Genomic DNA, 24,200 nt, shown 5'->3' with positions numbered 1-24,200 from the left:
TGATGCTTCCTATCCATGAGCATGGAATTTTTTCCCATTTGTTTGTGTCCTCTCTTATTCCCTTGGGCAGTGGTTTGTAGTTCTCCCAAAAGAGGTCATTCACACACCTTGTATTCCTAGGTATTCTCTGTGTAGCAATTGTGAATGGGAGTTCACTCATAATTTGGCTGTTTGTCTATTATTGGTGTATAGGAATGCTTGTGATTTTTGCACATTGATTTTGTATCCTGAGACTTTGCTGAAGTTGCTTATCAGCTTAAGGAGTTTTTGAGCTGAGACAATGGGGTTTTCTAAATATACAATAATGTCATCTGCAAACAGAGACAATTTGACTTCCTCTCTCCCTATCTGAATATGCTTTATTTCTTTCTCTTACCTGATTGCCCTGGCCAGAACTTCCAATACTATGTTGAGTAGGAGTGGTGAGAGAGGGCATCCTTGTCTTGTGCTGGTTTTCAAAGGGAATGCGCCCAGCTTTTGCCCATTCAGTATGATATTGGTTGTGGGTTTGTCATAAATAGCTCTTATTATTTTGAGATATATTCCATCAATATCTAGTTTATTAAGCGTTTTCAGCATGAAGGAGTGTTGAATTTTATCAAAGGCCTTTTCTGCATCTATTGAGATAATCATGTGGTTTTTGTCATTGGTTCTGTTTATGTGATGGATTACGTTTATTGATTTGTGTATGTTGAACCAGCCTTGCATCCCAGGGATGAAGCTGACTTGGTCGTGGTGGATAAGCTTTTTGATGTGCTGCTGGATTCAGTTTGCCAGTATTTTATTGAGGATTTTCACATCAATGTTCATCAGGAATATTGGCTTGAAATTGTCTTTTTCTGTTGTGTCTCTGCCAGGTTTTGGTATCAGGATGATGCTGGCTTCATAAAATGAGTTAGGGAAGAGTCCCTCTTTTTCTACTGTTTGGAATAGTTTCAGAAGGAATGGTACCAGCTCCTCTTTGTACCTCTGGTAGAATTCAGCTGTGAATCCGTCTGGTCCTGGACTTCTTTTGGTTGGTAGGCTATAAATTACTGCCTGAATTTCAGAACTTGTTATTGGTCTATTAAGGGATTTGACTTCTTCCTGGTTTAGTCTTGGGAGGGTATATGTGTCCAGGAATTTATCCGTTTCTTCTAGGTTTTCTAGTTTATTTGCATAGAGGTATTTATAGTATTTTCTGATGGTAGTTTGTATTTCTGTGAGATCAGTGGTGATAACCCCTTTATCATTTTTATTGTGTCTATTTGATTCTTCTCTCTCATCTTCTTTATTAGTCTGGCTAGTGGTCTATCAATTTGTTAATCTTTTCAGAAAAACAGCTCTTGGATTCACTGATTTTTTTGAAAGGTTTTTCGTGTATCTGTCTCCTTCAGTTCTGCTCTGATCTTAGTTATTTCTTGTCTTCTGCTAGCTTTTGAATTTGTTTGCTCCCGCTTCTCTAGTTCTTTTAATTGTGATGTTGGGATATCGATTTTGGATCTTTCCTGTTTTCTGACAAGGGCATTTAATGCTATAAATTTCACTTTTAACACTGCTTTAGCTGTGTCCCAGAGATTCTGGTACGTTGTGTCTTTGTTCTCATTGGTTCCAAAGAACTTATTTATTTCTGCCTTCGTTTCATTATTTACCCAGTAGTCATTCAGGAGCGGGTTGTTCAGTTTCCATGTAGCTGCGTGGTTTTGTATTCTCTATAATTTTTTAAAGAATAAAGTCTAAAGTCAAATCTGGTCTTGTTAACCTAGAACTAACTTTTGCCTTACTTAGAAATACGTCTTGTGATTTTTTTAATACAAAAAGGTCTTGACTCTAAATGCAATTTTAAGAATTGTTTTTGAATTTAAATAAAGTTACCTGAATTTCAGTGCTTTCGTTTGGACCAGGACTGTTGCAAGTATCTACTGAATTATCAGCTAAAGCTACCATTTCATGTAAATGCTTTTTTAGCCTAGAGCACCCTGGTGAAGGTCAAAAATACTTCAAACACAGTAGGGTACCAGTTATTTGGGGGGAATCTGTCAAGCTTATTTTGCTCTTATTCTAACTGTGCTCAAGTAACGAACAGGGGAGAGTAAAACAAATCCTATGTATTTCATCATTTTGTCATTTTAGTTAGCAAAAATCAACACTCTTCAGAAGCCTAATGTGCCCAAAGTCTTGTGGACTTTATAAGATTATAGAGGTAGCATTTCTTTTCAGCCTAGGGCATCTTTTACAAGGGCTTTGGAAGTTTCAGTAGATGCGTGATGGGGCCCTTGGAGTATGGTTGTGAAAAAAAATTCTCTAATATAAATACCCTTTTTTGTGACTTCACTCCCTTAAAGGATTAAGATGTCTTAAATTCCATGGATGTTGGACCCAACCAAGAAAGCAAAAAGGCCCTGAAGTTGTAAAGAAAGACCTTAAAACATCCCCAGTAAATGCTGCAAGGTATATTTTGTGTTTGGTAGATTAAATGACTGGTTTCTTTCTTGTATTACTTGGACTGAGTTCTAGTTACTAGACATTACAATTAACTGTATTAAGTAGCTGGTATTCATTTACCTCAGTGTGCTTGTGAGTAGCGAAGGAGGGCTGCAAAGGGGCCCGATGGAACTTTTTGGAGTGATGAAAATATTTTATCTAGATTGGTGATCATTCCAGGAGTGTATGCTTTTTTCAGAACCCATCCAATTATACTTTATTTTGTGTAAATTACACTTTAATAAACCTGACTTTTAAATAACCAAGGTTTTACTTGCATTGGCAGTGGAGGGAGGAAAAGTGAGGAATTGGCACAAGACAAAACGGTCTTCCATTAAACAGTTTTCTTTAAGTTGGAGCACACATTCACTTGGGGAAGATGTTTGGGGAACCAAATCATACATGTGCCATTGAGCAGCAGGCTGGGTGCTCAGAGGGCATGGTTGAGTCATTGAGGTAAGAGAAATCGAGCTGGAATCCCCCAAAATAAAGTTTGATTCTTGTCTCTAGCACTTGGGCAAGTGTGTGTGTGACCTCCTCTCTTGGTCTCCATGTCCTCATCTCTAAAATGGGGATGATATCCTGGGCCACCCAGCTTACAGGGCCATTTTTGGGACTGAGTGAAAGAGTGGCTCTGAACATGCCCTGGAAACAGTGAAGCTCCCTGTGGATGGGGGCATTTGAGATGATGAGGAATTAACCACCCTCACCTGGTGACACCAAACCTGGTGTCAGGGACAAGGGCAGTTGGTTTTAGATCTGTCCTCTGAAAACAAGGGAGTAGTCCTGCCCACTTCCACGGCCATCATAACTTGTCAAATGATGCATTATTTGATCCAAAAGATAACCAGACTCACAGGAGGGCAGAATGCCAATGAAATGAAGCATTGGTTTATGCAGAAATGGAAATATTTTTAAACTCCTTATTTTGTTCTGGAATAAAATATAGGTTTGATTCCCATTGCAACTAGTTTACCAAGTAAAATTTGGCCAGGAGGCATCGGAGGGGATGGTTCAGGGAGGCAGGGAACAACTTTAGCTCAGTTGGAAATTTCAATAGATGACAGATACTCGGTTCAGTTTAGGTTCCAAGCAGGAGGGTTGTTTGCCCAGTTTGGGTTTAGAGGCTGTTACATTTGCGGTCCACTGGCCTTTTGTAATGGGGTTTGGCTGAGCAAGTGACATTCATCATAATGTGCTTTTTTAGTGTTTGCAAGTCAGAATCCATTTGATGGATGACATTCAGCTTTGGCTGTAACCACTAAGAGAATAAGCTGGCACAATGGCTTACCCAGACACACAGGAGGCATCTACCCACTCTTCATTCATTCATTCAACAAACATTTATTAAACTCCTATTGTGCTAGGCTCTCTTCCAAACAATCAGAAAATGAAGATACTGAAGATTTAGTCTCTGATCTCAAGGAGTCCATAGTTGAGTAAAAAACAAGCCTGTAGAGAGATATATTACTATATAGGGATGTTAACAGTTATAGTCAATGCCCACACCAGGAGCAGGACAAGGACAAAAAGTCTAAGCATCAGTTCATGATTCATAGAGGAGGTGGTCCCTGGTCTGGACCTCAAAAGATGAGAAGTTCACGAAATAAATGACACTGCATTCTGATTCTTATTTGTTTACCAGTGAATGGGTGTATTCATTTCTGCACGTGCATACACACACACACACACACACACGCCATTAACTTTGTCTTCTTCATTGCTAACCAGTGAGAAAAACTCAGCAAGAAAAGGACCATTGATACCTGATATAGTTTGGATATTTGTTCCTACTCAAATCTCAAGTTGAATTGTAATCCCCAGTGCTGGAGGTGGGGCCTGGTGGGAGATGTTTGGGTTGGGGGGCGGATCCCTTATGGCTTGGTGATGTCTTTGTGATAGTGAGTTCTCATGAGATATGGTCATTTAATAGTGTGTGGCACCTAACCTCCCCCCCACCGCCCCCACCTATTCTCTCTCTTGCTCCTGATTTCGCCATGTGATGTGCCTGCTTCCACTTCACGTTCTGCCATGAGTAAAAGCTCCCTGAGACCTACCCAGAAGCCTAGCAATGTCGGCACTATGTGCAGCCTGCAGAACAGTGAGCCAATTAAACCTCTTTTTATAAACTACCCAGTCTCAGGTATTTATAGCAACACAAGAGCGGCCTAATACAATACCACACATAAACCTTCTTCCCCTGACAAGCCAAGGCCCTGGGAAGGGCTGAGGTGACAGTTACAAGCTGGAAAGGCCATTCTCATAGAGCTGCCACTTGCAGTGATAGCAAATAAGGAAAGAAAGTTCATTTCAGATTCTACTGGCTCAGGATGGGTAGCCCCGTGACAGCCAAATAGCCTTGACTTTGAGGAAAAAGCAAGAAGTCAAAACCTAATACCAGTTACTATCAAGACAAAAAGGTAATTATGGCATTTGGTCTGCAGGTATCAAAGAGCAAAGCAATGTTTGACCTTGCCAAAGGGTAGGGATTATGTCATGAGGATGTGTTAGCCACCGTGCGCTCTGCTACTCAGTATCAGAGCTGCTGGGGAAGAGGGAACTTAATTCTCCCAGCAAGCAGGCAAGGCTAGCAGAGGCAGCATATTCAGTAGCCAATTGCCCAAGGTGGCTGCAAACAAAAAGATTAGACTTGCTTAACTGTTCAAGCTGCAGAACAACTCCCGAGGAAGGCTCATTGACTGCAGCTTCAGAAACAACAGCAGAAAGAAGGAACAAGGAGGAGGGAAGAGGAACACATGTGTTGATCCTGCTCCCACCGGCAGGCAAAAGAGCCACCAGCCAGAAAACAAGTCAATGCAGAAACACTGGCTGAAAGTCACTCATTCTGGGGAAATTAAGAGAGAGGTAACATTCAAAAAATGTAAAGCTGGCTCAAGCCTGTAATCCCAACACTTTGGGAGCTGAGGTGGGCAGATCACGAGGTCAGGAAATTGAGACCAACCTGGCTAACATGGTGAAACCCCATCTCTACTAAAAATACAAAAAAATTAGACGGGTGTGGTGGCATATGCCTGTAATCCCAGCTACTTGGGATGCTGAGGCAGGAGAATCGCTTGAACCAGGGAGGCGGAGGTTGTAGTGAGCCGAGATGGCACCACTGCACTCCAGCCTGGGTGACAGAGTGAGACTCCGTCTCAAAAAAAAAAAAAAAAAAAGTAAAGCATCAAGTGACAGCATCAAGATGAATTTGTAGATTTAACCAACCATGAAGATGTACCTCTTAAGTAAGCTAAGTCCCCTAACCCACCACTCTCCCTCTTAAATGGTCACAGACTAGTAGCTGGCAGGGGCTAGAGAGGCCTCCAGACCAAATCCTTTATTTTATATTAGAGGCATCAGGGGTGGTAAGCAGATCAATGGACTGTGATCAAAAGGCCTTCCTCTCACTAGCTACAGGATCTCAGACAAGACACCTCAGCCTGTAAGCTGCAATTTCCTCATCAGTAAAATGGGAACATTAAGACTGATGTCATTTGAATGTTGTGAAGACTAAATGAGACATGTGAGAATGCATCCTAAGGGTTAGGTATATTTTTAACCTGTGAATATACTGCGGTTCCAAGAGGTAAAGTGATTTAAGCCCAAGAAATCAGCAAATGGGATGCAGAGCTAGAATTCCTGACACCTCAGGTGGTGTTCTTTCTGCTAAGCCACACCTGCCAACATGGAAAGAGTTTCATTTCAAGGGTGCAAATCTTGTCTCCTAGGCAAGCTTCTGTGGGACAAGGATTATGTATTCGCCATGCCCCACAATGGTTCTTCGTACTTAATAACAACAGCCAACATGCATGGAGGCTTTACAGTGTGCTGGGCTTTGTTCTAGGTGATTTTCATGTGCTAACTCATTTCATCCACATGTCAAATCTATGAGGTAAGATAGTATTATTATCATCAACTCCATCATTACAGATGAGGAAACTGAGCACTGGTTAAGAAAGTGCCCAAGATCACACCGCCAGTAAGTTGGTTATATTTATTTTCAAATCAAGGCAGTCTGACCCAAAAGCTCTGCTCTAACCACTATGAGGAGAAGCACTGATGTCAGAGCTGGCTGTGTTATCCCAGGGGTAAAGTAACCTCCTTGGATGTAGAAGACTGGCACAGGACTTGTACACACTAGGGACTCAATCAATTGTTGTTTCCCTTTATTTCATGGAAGTCCTGAAATAAAATAACTTGCCATGTGCAGCCCTGGTGCTGGCTTCTTGCCATCAGGATGACCCAGAAGTACTTCAATCCTTTCTGCCTGTCACATAGGACTCAAGGAAATTTGTCTTAAATGCACTGGGCCTGGACTTTAACCAACAAGGAGAAACATTCAACCTTGCTGCCAGTCAAAAAACACACATTAGAATTACATACTTTTAGGCTGAGTGCAGTGGCTCACACCTGTAATCCCAGCACTTTGGGAGGCTGAGGCAGGTGGATTGCTTGAGCCCAGGAGTTCAAAACAAGCCTGGGAAACATGGTGAAACCCTGTCTCCACAAAAAAATACAATTACCTAGGTGTGGTGGCACATACCTGTGGTCCCAACTACTCAGAAGGCTGACATAAGAGGACCGCTTGAGCCCAGGAAGTCGAGACTGCAGTGAGCCATGATTGCGCCACTGCGCTCCAGCCTGAGTGACAGAGCAAGACCCTGTCTCAAAAAACAAACAAACAAAAGCCTATATACTCTTTTCACCTATCAAATTTGAAAAAAAATTAATGATAACATTTAATGCTTTAATGCTGGCAGATGTGCGGTAAAACTGGTATTCCTAGACCCTGTTATAACAGTATAAATTGTACTTCACAGGAAAACAGTTTAGCTGCATATAGTTGACTCTTGTTATTCACAGTGGTTATATTCCATAACGTCACCACTAACACTGAACTAACGAATCCTGAACCATTGCTTCTAGGGGAGTCATGGGGTTAGGCTCCTGTGATCCTCTGGTCACATCTTCATCAACCAATCAATGCATAACCTTGTTTTATGTGTGTTTCTGTTTAAAGACACGTTATTTAATATACTATATACTGTTGATTAACACTGAACTCACAGCCAACAGCACTACAACTCAGGCCTGAACGATGCTCAAACACACATATTTTCTCTATAAGGCACATCACAGCCTTCTTGCACTTAGAAACACAAGACAGCACATCAATACTATGATGGGGGTCATTTTAAACAGCAAAATCGCCCACATAAAGCACAAAAATGCACAAGCCATAGCACTAACCAGACCGTGAAAAGGACATTCGTTTATAACTGAATCAGGAAGGCAAGTGTCACCTTGCTGGACCTCAGCTGCGAATGTGCATGACAGGTGTCTCACTTGCTCTCACAACGTGCATGTCCAAGAATGACCATGAAAGCACAGCCAGCATTGATTTGGGAGTTACAAATAACTGTTAGCATGCAGATGAACTCACGAACTCAGAATATGTGAAAAATGAGGACCAACTGTATATATTAAGAACCTAACAAGCTTGTGCACATTGAAAAGCATGGGTGACAGAAATCTGGATTTGATTTCACAAGCAGCTTTTGAATTGATCTTATTTCAGCTGAAAAAGATCCATCTGAGACTACAGTGTGGGCTCAACTGGTAAGAACTACTGTTCAGTTCAGGCTTAGCATTGCAGCAAGAAGAGTTAAAGGCCCCAAGCTTGGATTTGGGGATGGGAAGCATCACAAAACCAGGCACAGGCTCCCCTGCCCCTCACAGACTCAAGGCCCTGGCCTCCAGGGAGAAAGCTCCCACCAAGAAACCAAGCCCTTCTCAAGTGTCTGCTGAACCCACGGTTCTAGGGATAGCCAGGAGGACAAAGCCCCTTCTCCTGTTCTGACTTATCTCTGCCCCTCTTCACCTCTCTGATCTGTTTGTGGTACACTGTCCTCCTTGCTGTTCCCTGAACACACCAGGCAGGATATGGTCCCACCTCAGGGCCTTTGCACTTTCTGTCTGCCCACCTAGAACACTCTCTAGACATTTGATGGGCTCCCTCCCTACCTCTTTCCTCTCTGCTCAGTGAGGCTTTCTCTCCCCTCTCTGCCTTCCCTGTTTTGTCTCCATAGGAATTACCACCATCTGATAGATCATTTGTTTTGCTTGCTCATTTATTATCTCTCCCCCATGTAAACTGGGGAGAGGGGGATTTTATGGTTCTTATAGTACCCCTATTCCTAGGAGAAGGCCTAGCACATAGTAGGCACTCAGTAAATGGTACTATTTGTTAACTGAATGAATGGATGTAATATACTAGTAATAATGATAGTGGGAGTTAACATTTTTGCATCAGTTACTGTGTCAGGTGCTTTACACAGGTTACTGCATTGAAATTCCAAAGCCTTAACACGTGAGCACTGTTATGCTTATTTTGCAGGAGGAACCAAGGCACAGGGAGATTATGCAACTTAATTAAGGTCAACCAGCCAGTAAAAGATTGAACTGTAATAAATCTCAGCTTTTTCTGACTCGAAAGTCACTATACCAATTTTCAAACTTTCTGTGGTTAAGGAACCAGTTGGTTTTTTTTCTTCTTCTTCTTCCCAGTCTATCATAGATTGATTAACAGAAAAATGAAATGGGGGAAATCTACAAAATACAATATGTGCTTGAATGTCATGGCACTATCCAAGTTTTTAAACACCTTCAATGTTTGTACTTATCTCCCCACCGACAGGTAGAAACAGTTTGGTCTACGGTGCAGTTTTTGAGTATATTGAGCTCTGCATTACACCCAAGGAATCAAATACTGTCGTTCTGAGTTTCTAGGTCATCTGGGGACTGAGGTTGAGACTCCAGAAGAAAAGTCCATGATCTCTTTTACTTGTAGGAAACTTGAAAATGTCTCAAGGCAAGTTTCCTTCATTTGACCCTTTACAGTTGTTAGAAGAGGGTCCTCTCACCCTCAATTTTCAGGTAAGAAAACCTGTTTTTCCTCTGCCCAGAATGCCCCTCCTCTGGGCTCTGCGGGGGGTCACCTCCTTAGAGTGACCCTCCCCAACCAACCATGCAAATAGCATTGCTGACCCTCTCTTATCACACAGCCTTATTTCCATCACAGCATTTTTTACCATCAGAAATTTTCTTTTTCCTTGTTTACATATTTGCATTCTCTCATCCCTCTTTATATTAATAACACAAACTCCAGGAGGGTGGAAACCTCAGTTCATCAGTCCCTCTACCCAGCAAAGAATTTGGTCCCTTGAAGTATTAACTGAATAATGCAGTAAGAAAAAAGAAACACAGAATGATTAAATAGCTTACCTAAGGTCAAAAGCAGGTAAAGGCCTGAGATGGAAATCACATCCACTCAGTTGTTCAACAGAGAATGTTTCAGTGTCTCCTTCTCCAGCATGGGCATGGAGCTGCGCACTGGGGTCTTGGTGGTGGATGAGAGAGGGAAGACTCCTGTCTTGATTGGGGCCCACAGGACTCAATCCCAAGCACAGCGGTTCTCCTCCCCGCCTTTCTGGCCCTCTCCATGTTCTTTCATCTGTACATACTATTCTGTTTTCAAACACTTTCTCACAAACAGTCATGTTATTGTGTAAGCAGGATATTGTATTACACTCACTTTTAGCACTGCCAGATAAAATGTGTTACATTTAAATTGCAAATAAACAATGAATAATTCTTTAGTATGAATATGTTCCATGCAATGCTCAGGAAATACTTATACTGAGAAATTGTTCGTTGTTTATCTGAAACTCAAATTTAACTGGCTCTCTTGATTTTTTTCTTTCTTTTTTTTTTTGCCCATAAATATGGCAAGCCTACACATTTTACTGATTAGAAAACTGGGGCTCAGGGAGGACGGAGAACTCCAGTAACTTGGCCCTAAAGGCAGACACCAACACTCAGCCAGAGAGCAAGAGCTAGCCCTATCCACCATAGAACAATGAACTCAATGTTTCTTCAGTCAGAACACCTGACCCCCCACAGTTCCTTTTACTTCTTTCTTAAAGACCCAGTGCTTCTGAGCCCAGGCCAATTCCAGCATGGCTGTCCAAATCCATATCCCCTGAGGATTACCTTGCCATTGAAATGTCTTCCTGGCCTCCAGCAAAGAAGCAGTTGCCATGTCTATATTTAACCACTTTTAGTAAATTTTTCTTCTGATGATAAAAATACCTTTGTAATATATTTACACAATGGAACACTACACATCAATGAAAAAGGAACAGATGCTGCTACATACAACAGAACAGTTTGGTAAGTTTTTATATATTTATACACATCGACCTAAAGAAATAGCACTGAGTAAAAGTCTCGACACGAAAAAAGAAAACATCTGGTATGACTCCGTATATATGAAGTTCAAAAATAGTCACAACTGATTTGTGTCAGTAGAAGTCAGAACAGTGGTTTCTGAGGGGTGGGGGTCATTGGGAAGGGACATGAGGGAACTTTCTGGGGTTTTCATAATGTTCTGTATCTTAAGCTGGGTGATGGCTATATGTATATATAAATATATCTTAAAACTTACGTGTTCACTTAAGATTTGTGTACTTTTCCAGTTGTAGATTACACTTTAAAGAAAAATTTAAAATAAACAACACATGCTGACTGTAAAAAAATGCCTAAAGTAGACAAGTATTTATTTATTTATTATTTATTTTTATTTATTTATTTTTTTTGAGACAGAGTCTCACTCTGTCGTCCAGGCTGGAGTACAGTGGCGCAACCTCGGCTCACTGCAAGCTCCGCCTCCCAGGTTCACGCCATTCTCCTGCCTCAGCCTCCCGAGTAGTTGGGACTACAGGCACAGGCCACCACGCCCAGCTAATTTTTTTTTGTATTTTCAGTAGAGATGGGGTTTCACCGTGTTAGCCAGGATGGTCTCGATCTCTTGACCTCGTGATCTGCCCGCCTCGGCCTCCCAAAGTGCTGGGATTACAGGCGTGAGCCACCGCGCCCGGCCAAAGTAGACAAATATTTTTTAAAAATTAGGCCGGGCGTGGTGGCTCACGCCTGTAATCCCAGCACTTTGGGAGGCCGAGGCGAGCGGATCACAAGGTCAGGAGATCGAGACCATCCTGGCTAACACGGTGAAACCCCATCTCTACTGAAAATACAAAAAAAAATTAGCCGGGAGTGGTGGCGGGTGCCTGTAGTCCCAGCTACCTGGGAGGCTGAGGCAGGAGAATGCCGTGAACCCGGAAGGCGGAGCTTGCAGTGAGCCGAGATTGTGCCACTGCACTACAGCCTGGGCGACAGAGTGAGACTACATCTCAAAAAAATAAATAAATAAATAAATAATTTAAAAATCATCTGTACTACCACCACTGGGGGATATCGCAACTAACATTTTAGAGTGTCTCCTTCCAGATCTTTTTCCAATAGCATTAACTTTTCATGAGTATTTCCTAAGAGAGGAATTCGGGACCTAATGCCAATCAGTGGAGGTGCTAACTTACTTAGGAGTCTGAATTTCCTGGACGTGACTTTCACTTATCCAGGAAGCCCTGACACAACTAGATTTAATTTGACCATTTTTAGAAAAGCATGGAACAATTAACAGCAAATAAATGGAATTTAAATCAAATTGAATACAGCTTTTCAATGATATGTCTTAGAATTTAATTTTAAGCACAGTAATGAATAGGAAATGAAAGCTTGGCTTTGGAGAACTCATGAGCCTTCTGGGACCACGAGTGCCACCTACTGGTCACGGCCTGCCATGACACATCCCATCATCTGTGTCACCCTCCTTAATTAAAAGCCCCAACTATGATGCCTCCTTTTCTCATAAGTTTATACATCTCCTCTAAGAGCTTTCCAGACATCTGTTTCTACAGTGCATTGTATACGTCCTATAACATAGAATTATCTTAATAAATATTTGCTCAATGAATAAATGCATGGATGGGTGGATGGATGGATGGATGAGTTAGATGGGTGGATGGATAGATAGATGATAGATAGATGATTAGATAGATAGATAGATAGATAGATAGATAGATAGATAGATAAAAGATAGACATTCTTGCACCTCATTGTAAAATAAGAGAATAATCCCTATCCTACCCACCTCATAGTCTTTTTTCGAAGAATAGACAACCACTGGTAAAGACCACAGGGATATGAGTGAATATTATGACAGCCAATGCCAGGAGACTGTAGGGGTCAAATGGTGACCAGGGTAAGCAGTGAGGCTAGAGACAGGTAGAGCATTAAAAACAGGAAACCTAAATAAATGTGAAAATGTCTTGAGCCAGGGACTTAATAGGAACTTGAAAAATGTTAGCTCTTTTCCCTTTCTTCTGTCCCCGTTTACAGCCCCAGCTCACAAATCCTTTCTATAGTATATGAGGAGTTAAGAATGAAGATCTGACCGGGTGCAGTGGCTCACTACCTGTAATCCCAGCACTTTGGGAGGCTGAGGCAGGAGGATTGCTTAAGCCCAGGAGTTTGAGACCAACCTGGATAACATAGTGAGACTTCATCTCTACAAAAAAAAATAAAATTAAAAAAAAATTGCTAGGCATGGTGATGCATGCCTTTAGTTCCAGCTACCTGGGAGGTCGAGGCTGCAATAAGCCATGACCATGCCACTGCACTCCAGCCTGGGCAACAGAGCAAAACCCTGTCTCAAAAAGAGAGCTGTCCTTTCCTGGGCTCATTCAGAGGTAAAGTGATGTTCAATGTTTGCCTGTTGTCAGTTTTGAAAGAGGCCAAGATCACTGTGCTTGTAATGTGAGCTGGCCCATCAAAGCCCCTTTCAGTTAGGAAAAGTGGTTTGTGAACCATCACTGTCAGTCTGGCTGATTGCGAGGTGCCCATCTGAGCGTGTCCACTGTTGACAGCATTTGACAAGCATCGTGCGGGCCTCACTTCTAGAGGCTGCACAGTGGGGGCTCTGTTCTGCATAAAGGCTGCATGATGTGGCAGAAAGAATATAGACAATAATTAGGAGGATTAGGATTTGCCACTCACTGGCTGGGTGACCTTGAGCAAGTCAGCTTGCCTTTTGCCAGTATACAAACCACCTCATTAGAAGAATGTAACAAGATAATGCCTGGGAAAACACTTTGTAAACTAAAGCACTGGACCCAGGGTAAGGTGTGGCTATTAATAGAATCCCAAGTAGGCCAGGTGCGGTCACTCACGCCTGTAATCCCAGCACTTTGGGAAGCCAAGGTGGGCGGATCACCTGAGGTTGGGAGTTCGAGACCAGCCTGACCAACATGGAGAAACCCTGTCTCTACTAAAGATACAAAATTAGCTGGGCATGATGGTGCATGCCTGTAATCCCAGCTTCTTGAGAGGCTAAGGTAGGAGAATCGCTTGAACACAGGAGGCAGAGGTTGCGGTGAGCCAAGATCGCGCCATTGCACTCCAGCCTATGCAACAAGAGCGAAATTCCATCTCAAAAAAAAAAAAAAAAAAGGAACCCCAAGTGAACTTCTGCCCCAGAGGTGGCCTGACCCAGCTGAAAAACCACAGCCCCAGCTACTCAAGAGGCTGAAGCAGGAGAATTGCTTGAGGCCAGGAGTTCAATGATGTAGTACACAATTATCGCACCTGTGAATGGCCACTGTACTCCAGCCTGGACAACTTAGTGAGACTCCATCTCTAAAAATTTTTTATTTTAATAAGCAAAACTGCAGGTAGTGTCACTTGCACTGATCTGGATCAGACTTCTACTGATGAACTTCAACACTATTTCAGCAGCTACATAACAAACTTTTTCATGTTAAGCTTATGGTCCACTAAGACCTACCCCTGATGGCTTTTTTAAAATATGGACTACAATCCTTCATATTTCACCCACTCTTTGATTGGGTAATTGACATTTTTAAAGCTAAATATAGACTTTGTGTTACATTTCCTCTAGATAAATTTAATATTATTGCTTTGGTCCATCCATCTAGGCTATTCAAATATTTTTATTACTACTTTGGCCATTCCATACATTACCTTGCCCTGTTGACTTGGCGAGAGTTGAACATTTCAACAGTGTCCAATCCATTCATCCATTCAACCTACATTAACTGAGCACTTACTACTCTCTAGATGTTATGTAGGAGCCAAAGATGCAGAGGATGTATCTGACAGAGGGTGGCAAGTACTGCTGTAGAAGCAAGCCATGGGTTCAGAGATCAGGGAATCTCTATTGCTGCCAGCAGCAATGGAAAGGTTTCCCAGTTTATGAGACATGGCAGAAGCCAAGACCCAGTCTCCTTTTCTTTCTGAGCATACTGCTGGGCTGTATTTTCCAGCCCCCAATGATTCTTTGTGCTTCCACATTAATGACCAGGTCTTTCTTCCCAGGCAGATAAACAGATGAAAGTCCATTGTGGTAATCCTTTCATGATTTCCTCTGCCTTCCAAGCAAAAAAAAAAATCTGCAGGTGGCAGTAGTCTGTCCTTATCTTTCTGACCTCATAACCCTACATTCATCCCCTTGCTAGTACACATGTCCATTTGGCAGATATCAGTAGAGTTCCCACAATGGGCCAGGCACTGTGTTAGGTTCCATCGCATTCTCTTAAATCCTCTCTGAGCTCAAAATCTCCACACTGGGGAGTGGTGCCTTCCCCATCCTGGTGGGTCCCCTTCTCCTTTGCATCCTTTGCTTTTGCATCCTAGCTTAGATCAAGGTCTGGGCATCTGCATCCATACACCCTTGCTTAGCACCAGGCATCCAAGCCACTGTGTAAAGGTGCTGCATGAGGGAAGGAGAGGACAAGGAGCACTCTGTCCACTTAGTCTCTTGATTAGTAGAGCACTGCAGTAAGAAAAACCTGGACATCAACTGAAGAGACAGGGGCTCAAGTCCCAGACCTGTGAGCAACCAACTCTGTGATTTGGGATATGCCCTTCTGAACTTTATTATAAAACAAGCTAAATAGACTTTCAGCTCCAATATTGTGATTCTTTCTAGGCCAATCCCTAATTCCTGGTTGAAACCTCTATTCTATTCTAATCTAGATTTACAATAAAACAAACAAACAAACAATTTTAAGAGGCAGAAGAAAGGGAAAAGAGTTTACCCAACCTTCCTTATACCAAAATATCTGCTGGCAATGTGCAGCCCAAAGCTGAAAAACAATTGCTAAGGGTTATAATTCCAGAATATCCTTAGATTTGTCCTTGCCCATAACCTGATTTCTTTTAGGGCCAGACTAATTGTGTCCAGACTCAAGCTCCATGCTAAGTCAGGACTGACTTCAATTATTGATGGAATTTCCACACTGGGATGGTTTGGGAGATATTATTTGCAAATGTATTTATCCTTTCCCATCTTCAGAAACTCTTAATAATGAGCTGTTTAGATAAGCAATCCCTTAGCTTCCTTGAGCCTCCATTTCTTCACCTGTCAACAAGGAACACAGTTCCTCCCTTGTCTTTGGCTCTCGAATATCTTTGGTTCTGTGATTGCAGGTGCCTCAGCCTGAGATTTCACATGCAGATCATAACCAACAGCAAACTACATAGACATTTAAAAAAAAAGAATGCCATATGATGATTAAACTCAAAAGGAATTATGCAATTAGCAAAGGACGTTGATCACACAACATGTGAGTCTAATTGCAGTGCATGCAAATGTTTGCTAAATTAGATAAATATAGGTTTGCAGGCACTCTGGTGCACAGATTGAGTTGTAAAGTTAAGGAAAATATAAAAGTTAATTATAAGATGGGAGTGATAAACACAGGGTATGCGCACTAGGCCGATTAGGATTATTAACCAAGTAATCACCTCATGCCAAAGGTGGAGTGTTATAGGAGTCATAGGCCCATACCCTGACTACTGTGTAATGAAGTTATCATGTTTTATAGAACATGAAAAACTTGCTTCATTTTTACACAGCACCTGTCATCTGGGGAATCTCAGCACTTGGAGGTGTTTCCATTCTCTCACCACTTTGCCTGATGCACATTGCCGAGGTGAGCAAGACTTCGTGTACTGGCTTAGGGAAGAAATGCTGGATGCTAACCATTCTCAGGCCCTCAGGAACCTGACACGAATGAGAAATCCATAAGCCCACAAGGCAGCTCTTATAGGAGTACACCTATTAGCCTGCCAGGACCTTCTAAGTAGAGGAAAAAGAGTGCTGGAAAGCTACCTACAGCGGGAGTCTAGGTCCTGGAGGCAGATTGCTCAGATTTGAATCCTGGGTCAATCACTAATTCTTTGACTAGCTCAGCTCACCATGCCTTCGCTTCTTCATCTCTATAATGGAGACACAATATCATCTACCTCTTAGGGTTATTGCGAGAATTAAATTATTACTTTGAATAGCACTAAGAATACTGTCTGACACATGGGAAACAATAAATGATTTATTTCTTATTATTTGCTTTTCACTGTTCATTAGTTTACATACAACAAAGGGACCACTACATATAAGGCACTATGCTAATGACCACAGTGGGGGATACACACACATGGGTTCCATCATCACATTGGTATATAGGGAGGAAATGTTGGCACACAAATAATTACAGTGAAGCAACATATGAGAAGTACTGTTTAAGTGTTTCAAAGTGTTCAAGGTGGGGGGATCATTCCTGCAAGGTGACTGGAGAATGCTTCATTAAAGACAGGCCACTTCAGGCAGACCATGATGAGATTTTTAGCAGAGGGGAGGTTGGGTGGGAAGGTCACATTCTAGGCAGAAGATACCTCATGAGCAAAGATGCTGAAGTGAGAAAATCCCAGGCAACATCAAGTTATTGCAGGAAGTGATGGGCAAGGCTGGAAAGGAGTTGATATGTTTTGGCTGTGTCCCCACCCAAATCTCATCTTGAATTGTAACTCCCACAATTCCTACAATTCCCATATGTCATGGGAGGAACTGGTGGGAGGTGATTGAATCATGGGGATGGGTCTTTCCCATGCTGTTCTCATGATAGTGAATGGGTCTCACAAGATCTGATGGTTTTAAAAATGGGAGTTTCTCTGCACAAACTGTTTTGCCTGCTGCCATCCATGTAAGACATGACTTGCTCCTCCTTGCCTTCCACCGTGATTGTGAGGTCTCCCCAGCCATATGGAACCGTAAGTCCAACAAACCTCTTTCTTTCGTAAATTGCCCAATCTCAAGTCTGTCTTTATCAGCAGCATGAAAAAGGACAAATGTAGAAGCTTTGAGGTCTACCTGGGGGGACTGGGGGCTGTGTCAGGTCAAGTACTGAGTCTTGACTTTATCTCATGAGTCCCTGGGATATTTTAAATGAAATAGGACAAAGCAGTGTTAAAGGAAGATGAGTCTGGCAGGGTTAGTGGAAAAGATGAAAAAGGGAAAGACTGGTGACAAAGGGAGCTGCCAGCTACGGCAGTGCCCCAGGTGTGTGGCAACAAGGGTAAGAATGAAAAGGCAGGGGTGCAAGGGGGGACACTGGGCCAAAGTGTCAAGATTCAGTGACGGAGTGGAGGTACAGAGCAAGAACAGGGAAGAGGAGGAGAGGATGGTGAGGGTTTGAACTCGAGCAGCAGGGACAGAAAAGAAGTCATACTCGTCCTCCAGAGGTTCTGATTCCTGGTTACCCAGCACTTTATCCAGATAGGATCTCTGCAGCAAGAGGCAGCACAGGGCAGGATTTCCCAACACAGGCTTGAGAGTCAGACAGCTCAGGGTTTCCTGCTAAGCTGTGTTATCGTCACCAAGTTTTAATCAGAGCTTCCATTTCCTCTTTTGCCAAAGGGGGATTGAAGACAACATACCTCAGGGATGTTGTGAAGATTAAATGAGATCATGTGATGATGAAGCACCTGCACATGGGGAAAATCCTGGGGCGGGGAAGAGGCCAGTGCCCCAGAATGCAGAATATCAGAAAAGACGAACAAATAAAAATGAAAAATATTTTGCATTAAAATTCTTCTGAACAGGGGTTGTTCATGTTTTAATGATTCAGAAGCTCTTTGTGAATCTTGCAGCACCACCAGCGCCTCCAGCATACTATCACTATACTGAGGCCTCACAGAAGCGCTAGCTGGCACATATTCGAGTCAGAATAAAGATAAACCAGCTCATCACATTGATCTGGAGCCAGAAAGAAGGAGAGCAGTGATCAACAATCCCAGATCCTGCTGATGGGCTCAGCCTGTGAATTTCGGTAAATTTCTCCCATGTTTTCATCAAAGATCCCAACAGTTTTCTTCTCCTCCCCTTCCAGCAATGCTAGCTTCCACATGCCTTTCCCAATTTCCTGTGACGAAGGTTGTAGAGACCATCCCAGGGGCTGCTGACCAGTCAGCTGGTGTGCGTGGACTTCAAAGGCCTATTGACACAGCTGTACACCACTGGGCCAGGGGCCAGCGGCAGGCCTGCCTGAAATGCTTTATCCACACCTTGACAGCAATACAGCCCTCCCCAAGAGGACCAATAAACCATCTCAGCTCTTGGATCACTGTTATTTAGTCAACAAAAATTCAACATACAAATGCAAACTGGTTCTACCAAGTGGGCCACTGGAGTTTGGAAATTATAACCTGAATCTCTGCCTGATCCGTTTTCTGCCACTGCAGAACTCTGCTCACAGATGATGTCTTATTACGGACAAAATTGTCTTTCAGCCAAGCTGCTGTTACTTTTCAAAAATATCCAGATCATTCTGAGATAATCCTTATGGGTACAGAGAGACAAAAAGAAAGCAAGCTGCGAAGCAGGGGATTAACCCCAGTCCATCACACTTCAAAGCCTGTACTTTTTCCAGTTTTCAAGGAAAGCTCGGCATCAGCATAGACTTGTACGATGTCGGGAGATTTAAGTAATCAAGTCTACACTCCGCATGTTACAGGGGAGACGAGTGCAGCTCAGAGGAGTTCAGTGACTTGTCCAAGATCACACAGCAAGTGACATCTCCTACTATGAAAACCAATAAGCTAGCAAGAGATTTGATCATATTAATAAGACTATGTCCTTATAATCAAATAGCAATTAACATTTTCAAACAATATTTTTACACATGTAGCCTCAGCTGGTCCCATACCATCAATGAAGTGTTTATGCCATAGATATTACCAGCCCATTTCACAGAGGAGGAAACTGAGGCTCAGAGAGGTAAGTGGTTTCCCTAAAGTTGCAGAGCTAGTAGGTGTCAGAGTCGGGAACTAGAGCTGGAGTCTTCAGATTCTAAGCCAGTTGGCAAGTGTTAACCAAATCCAATTCTATGCCTGGGCCTGTACTTCAAGCAGTTAAGAAATCTCTGTGCTGGGAGCAAAGAGACAGGAAAGTGAAGCACAAGAGAGGTGATATTTACTAATCGAGCCAATAAACTAGATACGAAACCTTAAATTATGATGCATTGACTAATTCTAGTAATAGATAAGAACATGTTACCTTAACGTATTTTTCCTCTTCAACATGTCTTTCTCAAGCCATTTCTCCTTTAAAAAAAAAAAAAAAAAAGATAAAGCAGGCTTCTAGTTGTAAGGATTCCAAAGACACTGGACATTCTCTGAGCTGAGCACTGAACATAGCTGCACCTGCAGTAGGGGCAGTGGGAGGTCGGGGAAGGGGGTGGAGGACACAGATTCTGCTGCTTAGAAGAAACGATTTCCTCGCGAAAGGTTCTTAGACACAATCTAACTATTGGAAATCTCTACGAAGTGATTGAGAAAGCAAAAATAAACACAAAGGCAGATACGCATTTCTCTGGATTGGTTTGGATTATATTATATACAACATATGATAATAATAGCTATTAAGTACTTGCCATGTGCTAAACATTGTGCTAAGTACTTTGCATCTATTATCTCATGTAATCCTCATGATAGCCCATGAAGATGTATATTTTAATCCCAATTTTAGGGAGTGGGGGGAAAGGAGGTTCAGAGAGGTTAAGTCATTTGCCTAAGGATGCACAGCTATAATGATGAGATGGCCTTTGAACCAACCAAGGTCTGTTTCACCACAAAGTCCTAATTTTCATCCACATCTTATCCTATCTCAAGGAAAGATTACAGACTAGAAGATACTTCTCTGTCCTCCAGACCCTGATTTCTTTAAAAGCAGCCATCTTAGGCCAGGAGTGGTAGCTCACACTTGTAATCCCAGCACTTTAGGAGGCCCAGGCAGAACTGCTTGAGACCAGGAGTTCAAGGCTGCAGTGAGCTATAATCACGCCACTGCACTCCAGCCTGGGTAAAAGGGCAAGACGGTGTCTCTAAAAATAAAAAAAAGGAAAAATAATTTAAAAGTAATGTCATTTTGTATTCTTCAAATCAACTTTAAAACAATTTTAAATTGTTATCTCAAAGATTGAATCTGTAACAAAGCTTAACACTATTTTATCTATTTTTTTAAATAAAAATGCTTGTTCCAATTTTTAATTTTTTTTCAACTTTCATTTTAGATTCAGGGGATACATGTGCAAGTGTGTTACCTGGGTATATTGCAGGATGCCGAGGTTTGGAGTATGAATGATCCCATCACCCAGGTAGTGGGTATAGTACCCAACTGTTTATTTTTCAGCCTTTGTCCCCCTTCCTCCCTCCTCTCATTAGTAGTCCCCAGTTTCTACTGTTGCCATGTTTATGTCCATGAATACCCACAGTTTAGCTCCCACTTGTAAGCGAGAACATGTGGTATTTAGTTTTCTGTTCCTATGGTAATTCACTTAGGACAGTGGCCTACAGCTGCACCCATGTTGCTTCAAAGGACATGATTTCATTCTTTCTTATGGCTGTGTAGTATTCCATGGTATGTATGTACCACATTTTCTTTATCCAATCTACCGCTGATGGACACCTAGGTTGATTCCATGTCTTTGCTATTCCGAATAGTGCTTTGATGAACATGAAAGTACATGTGTCTTTTTGGTAGAACAATTTGTTTTCTCTTGGATATATACCCAGTAATGGGATTTCTAGGTCGAATAGTAGTTCTGAGTTCTTTGAGAAATCTCCAAACTGATATCTGCAGTGACTGAACTAATTTACATTCCCACCAACAATGTATAAGCATTCCCTTTCCTCCACAGCCTCAACAACATCTGTTGTTTTTTAACGTTTTAATAACAGCCATTCAGACTGGTGTGAGATGGTATCTTATCGTGGTTTTGATTTGCATTTCTCCATTTAGTGATGTGGAGCATTTTTTCATATTTTTGTTGGCTGCTTGTATGTCTTCTTTTGAGATGTGTTCATGTCTTTTGTCCATTTTTTAATGGGGTTGATTTTTGCTTGTTCAATTATTTAAGTTCTTTATAGATTCTGGGTATTAGACCTCTGCTGGATGCATAATTTGCCATTTTTTTTCCCATTCTCTAGGTTGTCTGTTTACTCTGTTGATAGTTTCTGTTGTTGTGCAGAAGCTCTTTAGTTTAATTAGGTCTCACTTGTCAATGTTTTTATTGCAATTGCTTTTGAGGACTTAGTCATAAATTCTTTCCTAAGGCTGATGTCCAGAGTGGTGTTCCCAAGGTTTTCTTGTAGGATTCTTAGTTTGAGGTCTTACATTTAAATCTTTAATCCAACTTGAGTTAATTTTTATATATCTTGAAAGGCAGGGATTCAGTTTCATCCTTCTGCATATGGCTATCCAGCTATCCCAGCACCATTTATTGAATAGGGAGTCCTTTCCTCATTGCTTATTTTTGTCAACTTTGTTAAAGATTAGATGCCTGTAGGTGTGTGGCTTTACTTCTGGGTTCTCTATTCTGTTCTATTGGTCTATGTGTATGTTTTTGTGCCAGTATCATGCTGTTTGGGTTACTGTAGCTTTATAACATAGTTTGAAGTTGGGTAATGTGATGTCTCTGGCTTTGTTCTTTTTTCTTAAGATCGCTTTGGCTATTTGGGGTCTTTATTGGTTCTGTATGAATTGTAGAATTTTTTTCCAATTCTGTGAAAAATGATGTTGGTAGTTTGATATGAATATCGTTGAATCTGTAGATTGCTTTGGGCAGTATGGCCATTTTAATGATACTGATTCTTCCAAGTCATGAACATGGAATGTTTTCATTTGTTTGTGTCATCTCTGATTTCTTGAGCAGTGTTTTGTAGTTCTCCTTGTAGAGATTATTTCACCTCCTTTGTTAGATGTATTCCTAGGGGTGTGTGTGTGTGTCTATTGTAAATGGGATTGAGTTCTTTATTTCGCTCTCAGCTTGAATGCTATTGGTATATAGAAATGCTACTGATTTTTGTACATTGATTTTGTATCCTAAAACTTTACTGTTTACAGTTCCAGGAGCCTTTTGGCAGAGTCTTTAGGGTTTTCTAGGTATAGAATCATATAGTCCACGAAGAGATGGTTTGACTTATTATTTTCCTATTCAGATGCCTTTTATATCTTTCTCTTGTCTGATTGTTCTGGTGAGCACTTCTAGTACTATGTTGAATAGGAGTGGTGAGAGTGGGCATGGCAACCTTGTCTTGTTCCAGTTCTCAAGAAGAATGCTTCCAGTTTTCATGATGTTGGCTATGGGTTTGTCATAGATGGCTCTTATTATTTTTATGTATGTTCCTTCGAGGCCTAGCTTCTTGATGGTTTTTATCATGAAGGGATGTTGGATTTATCAAAAGCTTTTTCTGTGTCTATTGAGATAATCATATGACTTTTGCTTTTAATTCTTCGTATGTGGTGAGTCACATTTACTGATTTGTATATGTTGAACAAATCTTGCATCCCAGCAATGAAGTCTACTTGTTCATGGTGAATCAACTTTTTGCTGTGCTGTTGAATTCAGTTTGCTAGTATTTTGTTGAGAATTTTTGCATCTATGTTCATCAGGGATATTTGCCTGTAGTTCTCTTTTTTTTGTTGTATCTTTACCAGGTTTTGGTATCAGGGTGATGCTGGCTTTGTAGAATGAGTTAGGGAAGAGTCCCTCCACCTTGATTTTAGGAATAGTTTCAGTAGAACTGGTACCAACTCTTCTTTGTATGTCTGGTAGAATTAGGCTGTGAATCCATCTGGTCCAGGATTTTTATGATTGGTAGGATTTTTTATTACTAATTCAATTTTGGAACTAAATATTGATCTGGTCAGTGTTTCAATTCCTTCCTGATTCAACCTTGGGAGATTGTGTATTTCCAGGAATTTATCCATTTCCTGTAGATTTTCTAGTTTGTGTGCGTAGAGGTATATTCACAGTAGTCTCTGAGGATCTTTTGTATTTATGTGGGATCAGTCATAGTGTCACCTTTGTTGTTTCTGATTGTGCTTATTTGGATCTTCTTTCTTTATTAATCTAGCTAGTGGTCTACTGATCTTGTTTATCCTTTCAAATAACCAACTTGGTTTTTGTTAATTCTTTGTATGGATTTGGGGCCTCAATTTCATTCAGTTCCACTTTGATTTTAATTATTTCTCTTCTTCTGCTAACTTTGAGATTCACTTGTTCTTATTTTTCTGGTTCTTCTAGGTGTGACATTAGATCATTAATTTGAGATCTTTCTAACTTTTTGAGGTAGGCGCTCAGTGCTATAACCTTTCTTCTTAACACTGCTTTTGCTGCAACCCAGAGATTTTGGTATGTTGTATCTCTGTTTTCATGTATTTCCAAGAGATTTTTAAATTTCTGCCATAATTTCGTTGTTTACCCAAAACTCATTCAGGACTAAGTCGTTTAATTTCCATGTTATTGTGTGGTTTCTGAAAGATCATCTTGGTATTGATTTTTATTTTTATTCTGCTGTGGCTGAGAGTATGGCTGGTATGGTTTTGATTTTTTTTTTTTAATTTATGGAGACTCGCTTTATGGCCGAGCATATAATCAATCATGGACTATGTTCCATGTTAGCACTATCGTAAAAGAGTA

General features: G+C 41.4%; 1 protein-coding gene across 7 annotated transcripts in view; it reads right to left on the bottom strand.

Annotated features, from left to right (window-relative positions):
* The window catches only part of ZDHHC13 (zinc finger DHHC-type palmitoyltransferase 13), a 195,299-nt gene that overhangs the window by 40,395 nt on the left and 130,704 nt on the right, over nucleotides 1-24,200 (bottom strand). For 3 of the 7 annotated variants that reach the window (XM_063783900.1, XM_063783901.1, XM_063783906.1), the window contains exon 18: nucleotides 19,775-19,821. In XM_063783900.1, coding sequence (XP_063639970.1) covers nucleotides 19,775-19,821 — 47 coding nt within the window. Of the gene's footprint in view, nucleotides 1-16,754; nucleotides 19,318-19,774; nucleotides 19,822-24,200 lie in introns of those variants that run through there. The other 4 variants (XM_063783903.1, XM_016920559.4, XM_016920554.4 and 1 more) reach the window with 3 other exon arrangements.

The sequence above is a fragment of the Pan troglodytes genome, chromosome 9 (genome assembly GCF_028858775.2).
Source record: "Pan troglodytes isolate AG18354 chromosome 9, NHGRI_mPanTro3-v2.0_pri, whole genome shotgun sequence".
In the NCBI taxonomy this organism is placed as follows: Eukaryota; Metazoa; Chordata; class Mammalia; order Primates; family Hominidae; genus Pan; species Pan troglodytes.
This window is presented reverse-complemented; position numbering and strand designations above follow the sequence as displayed.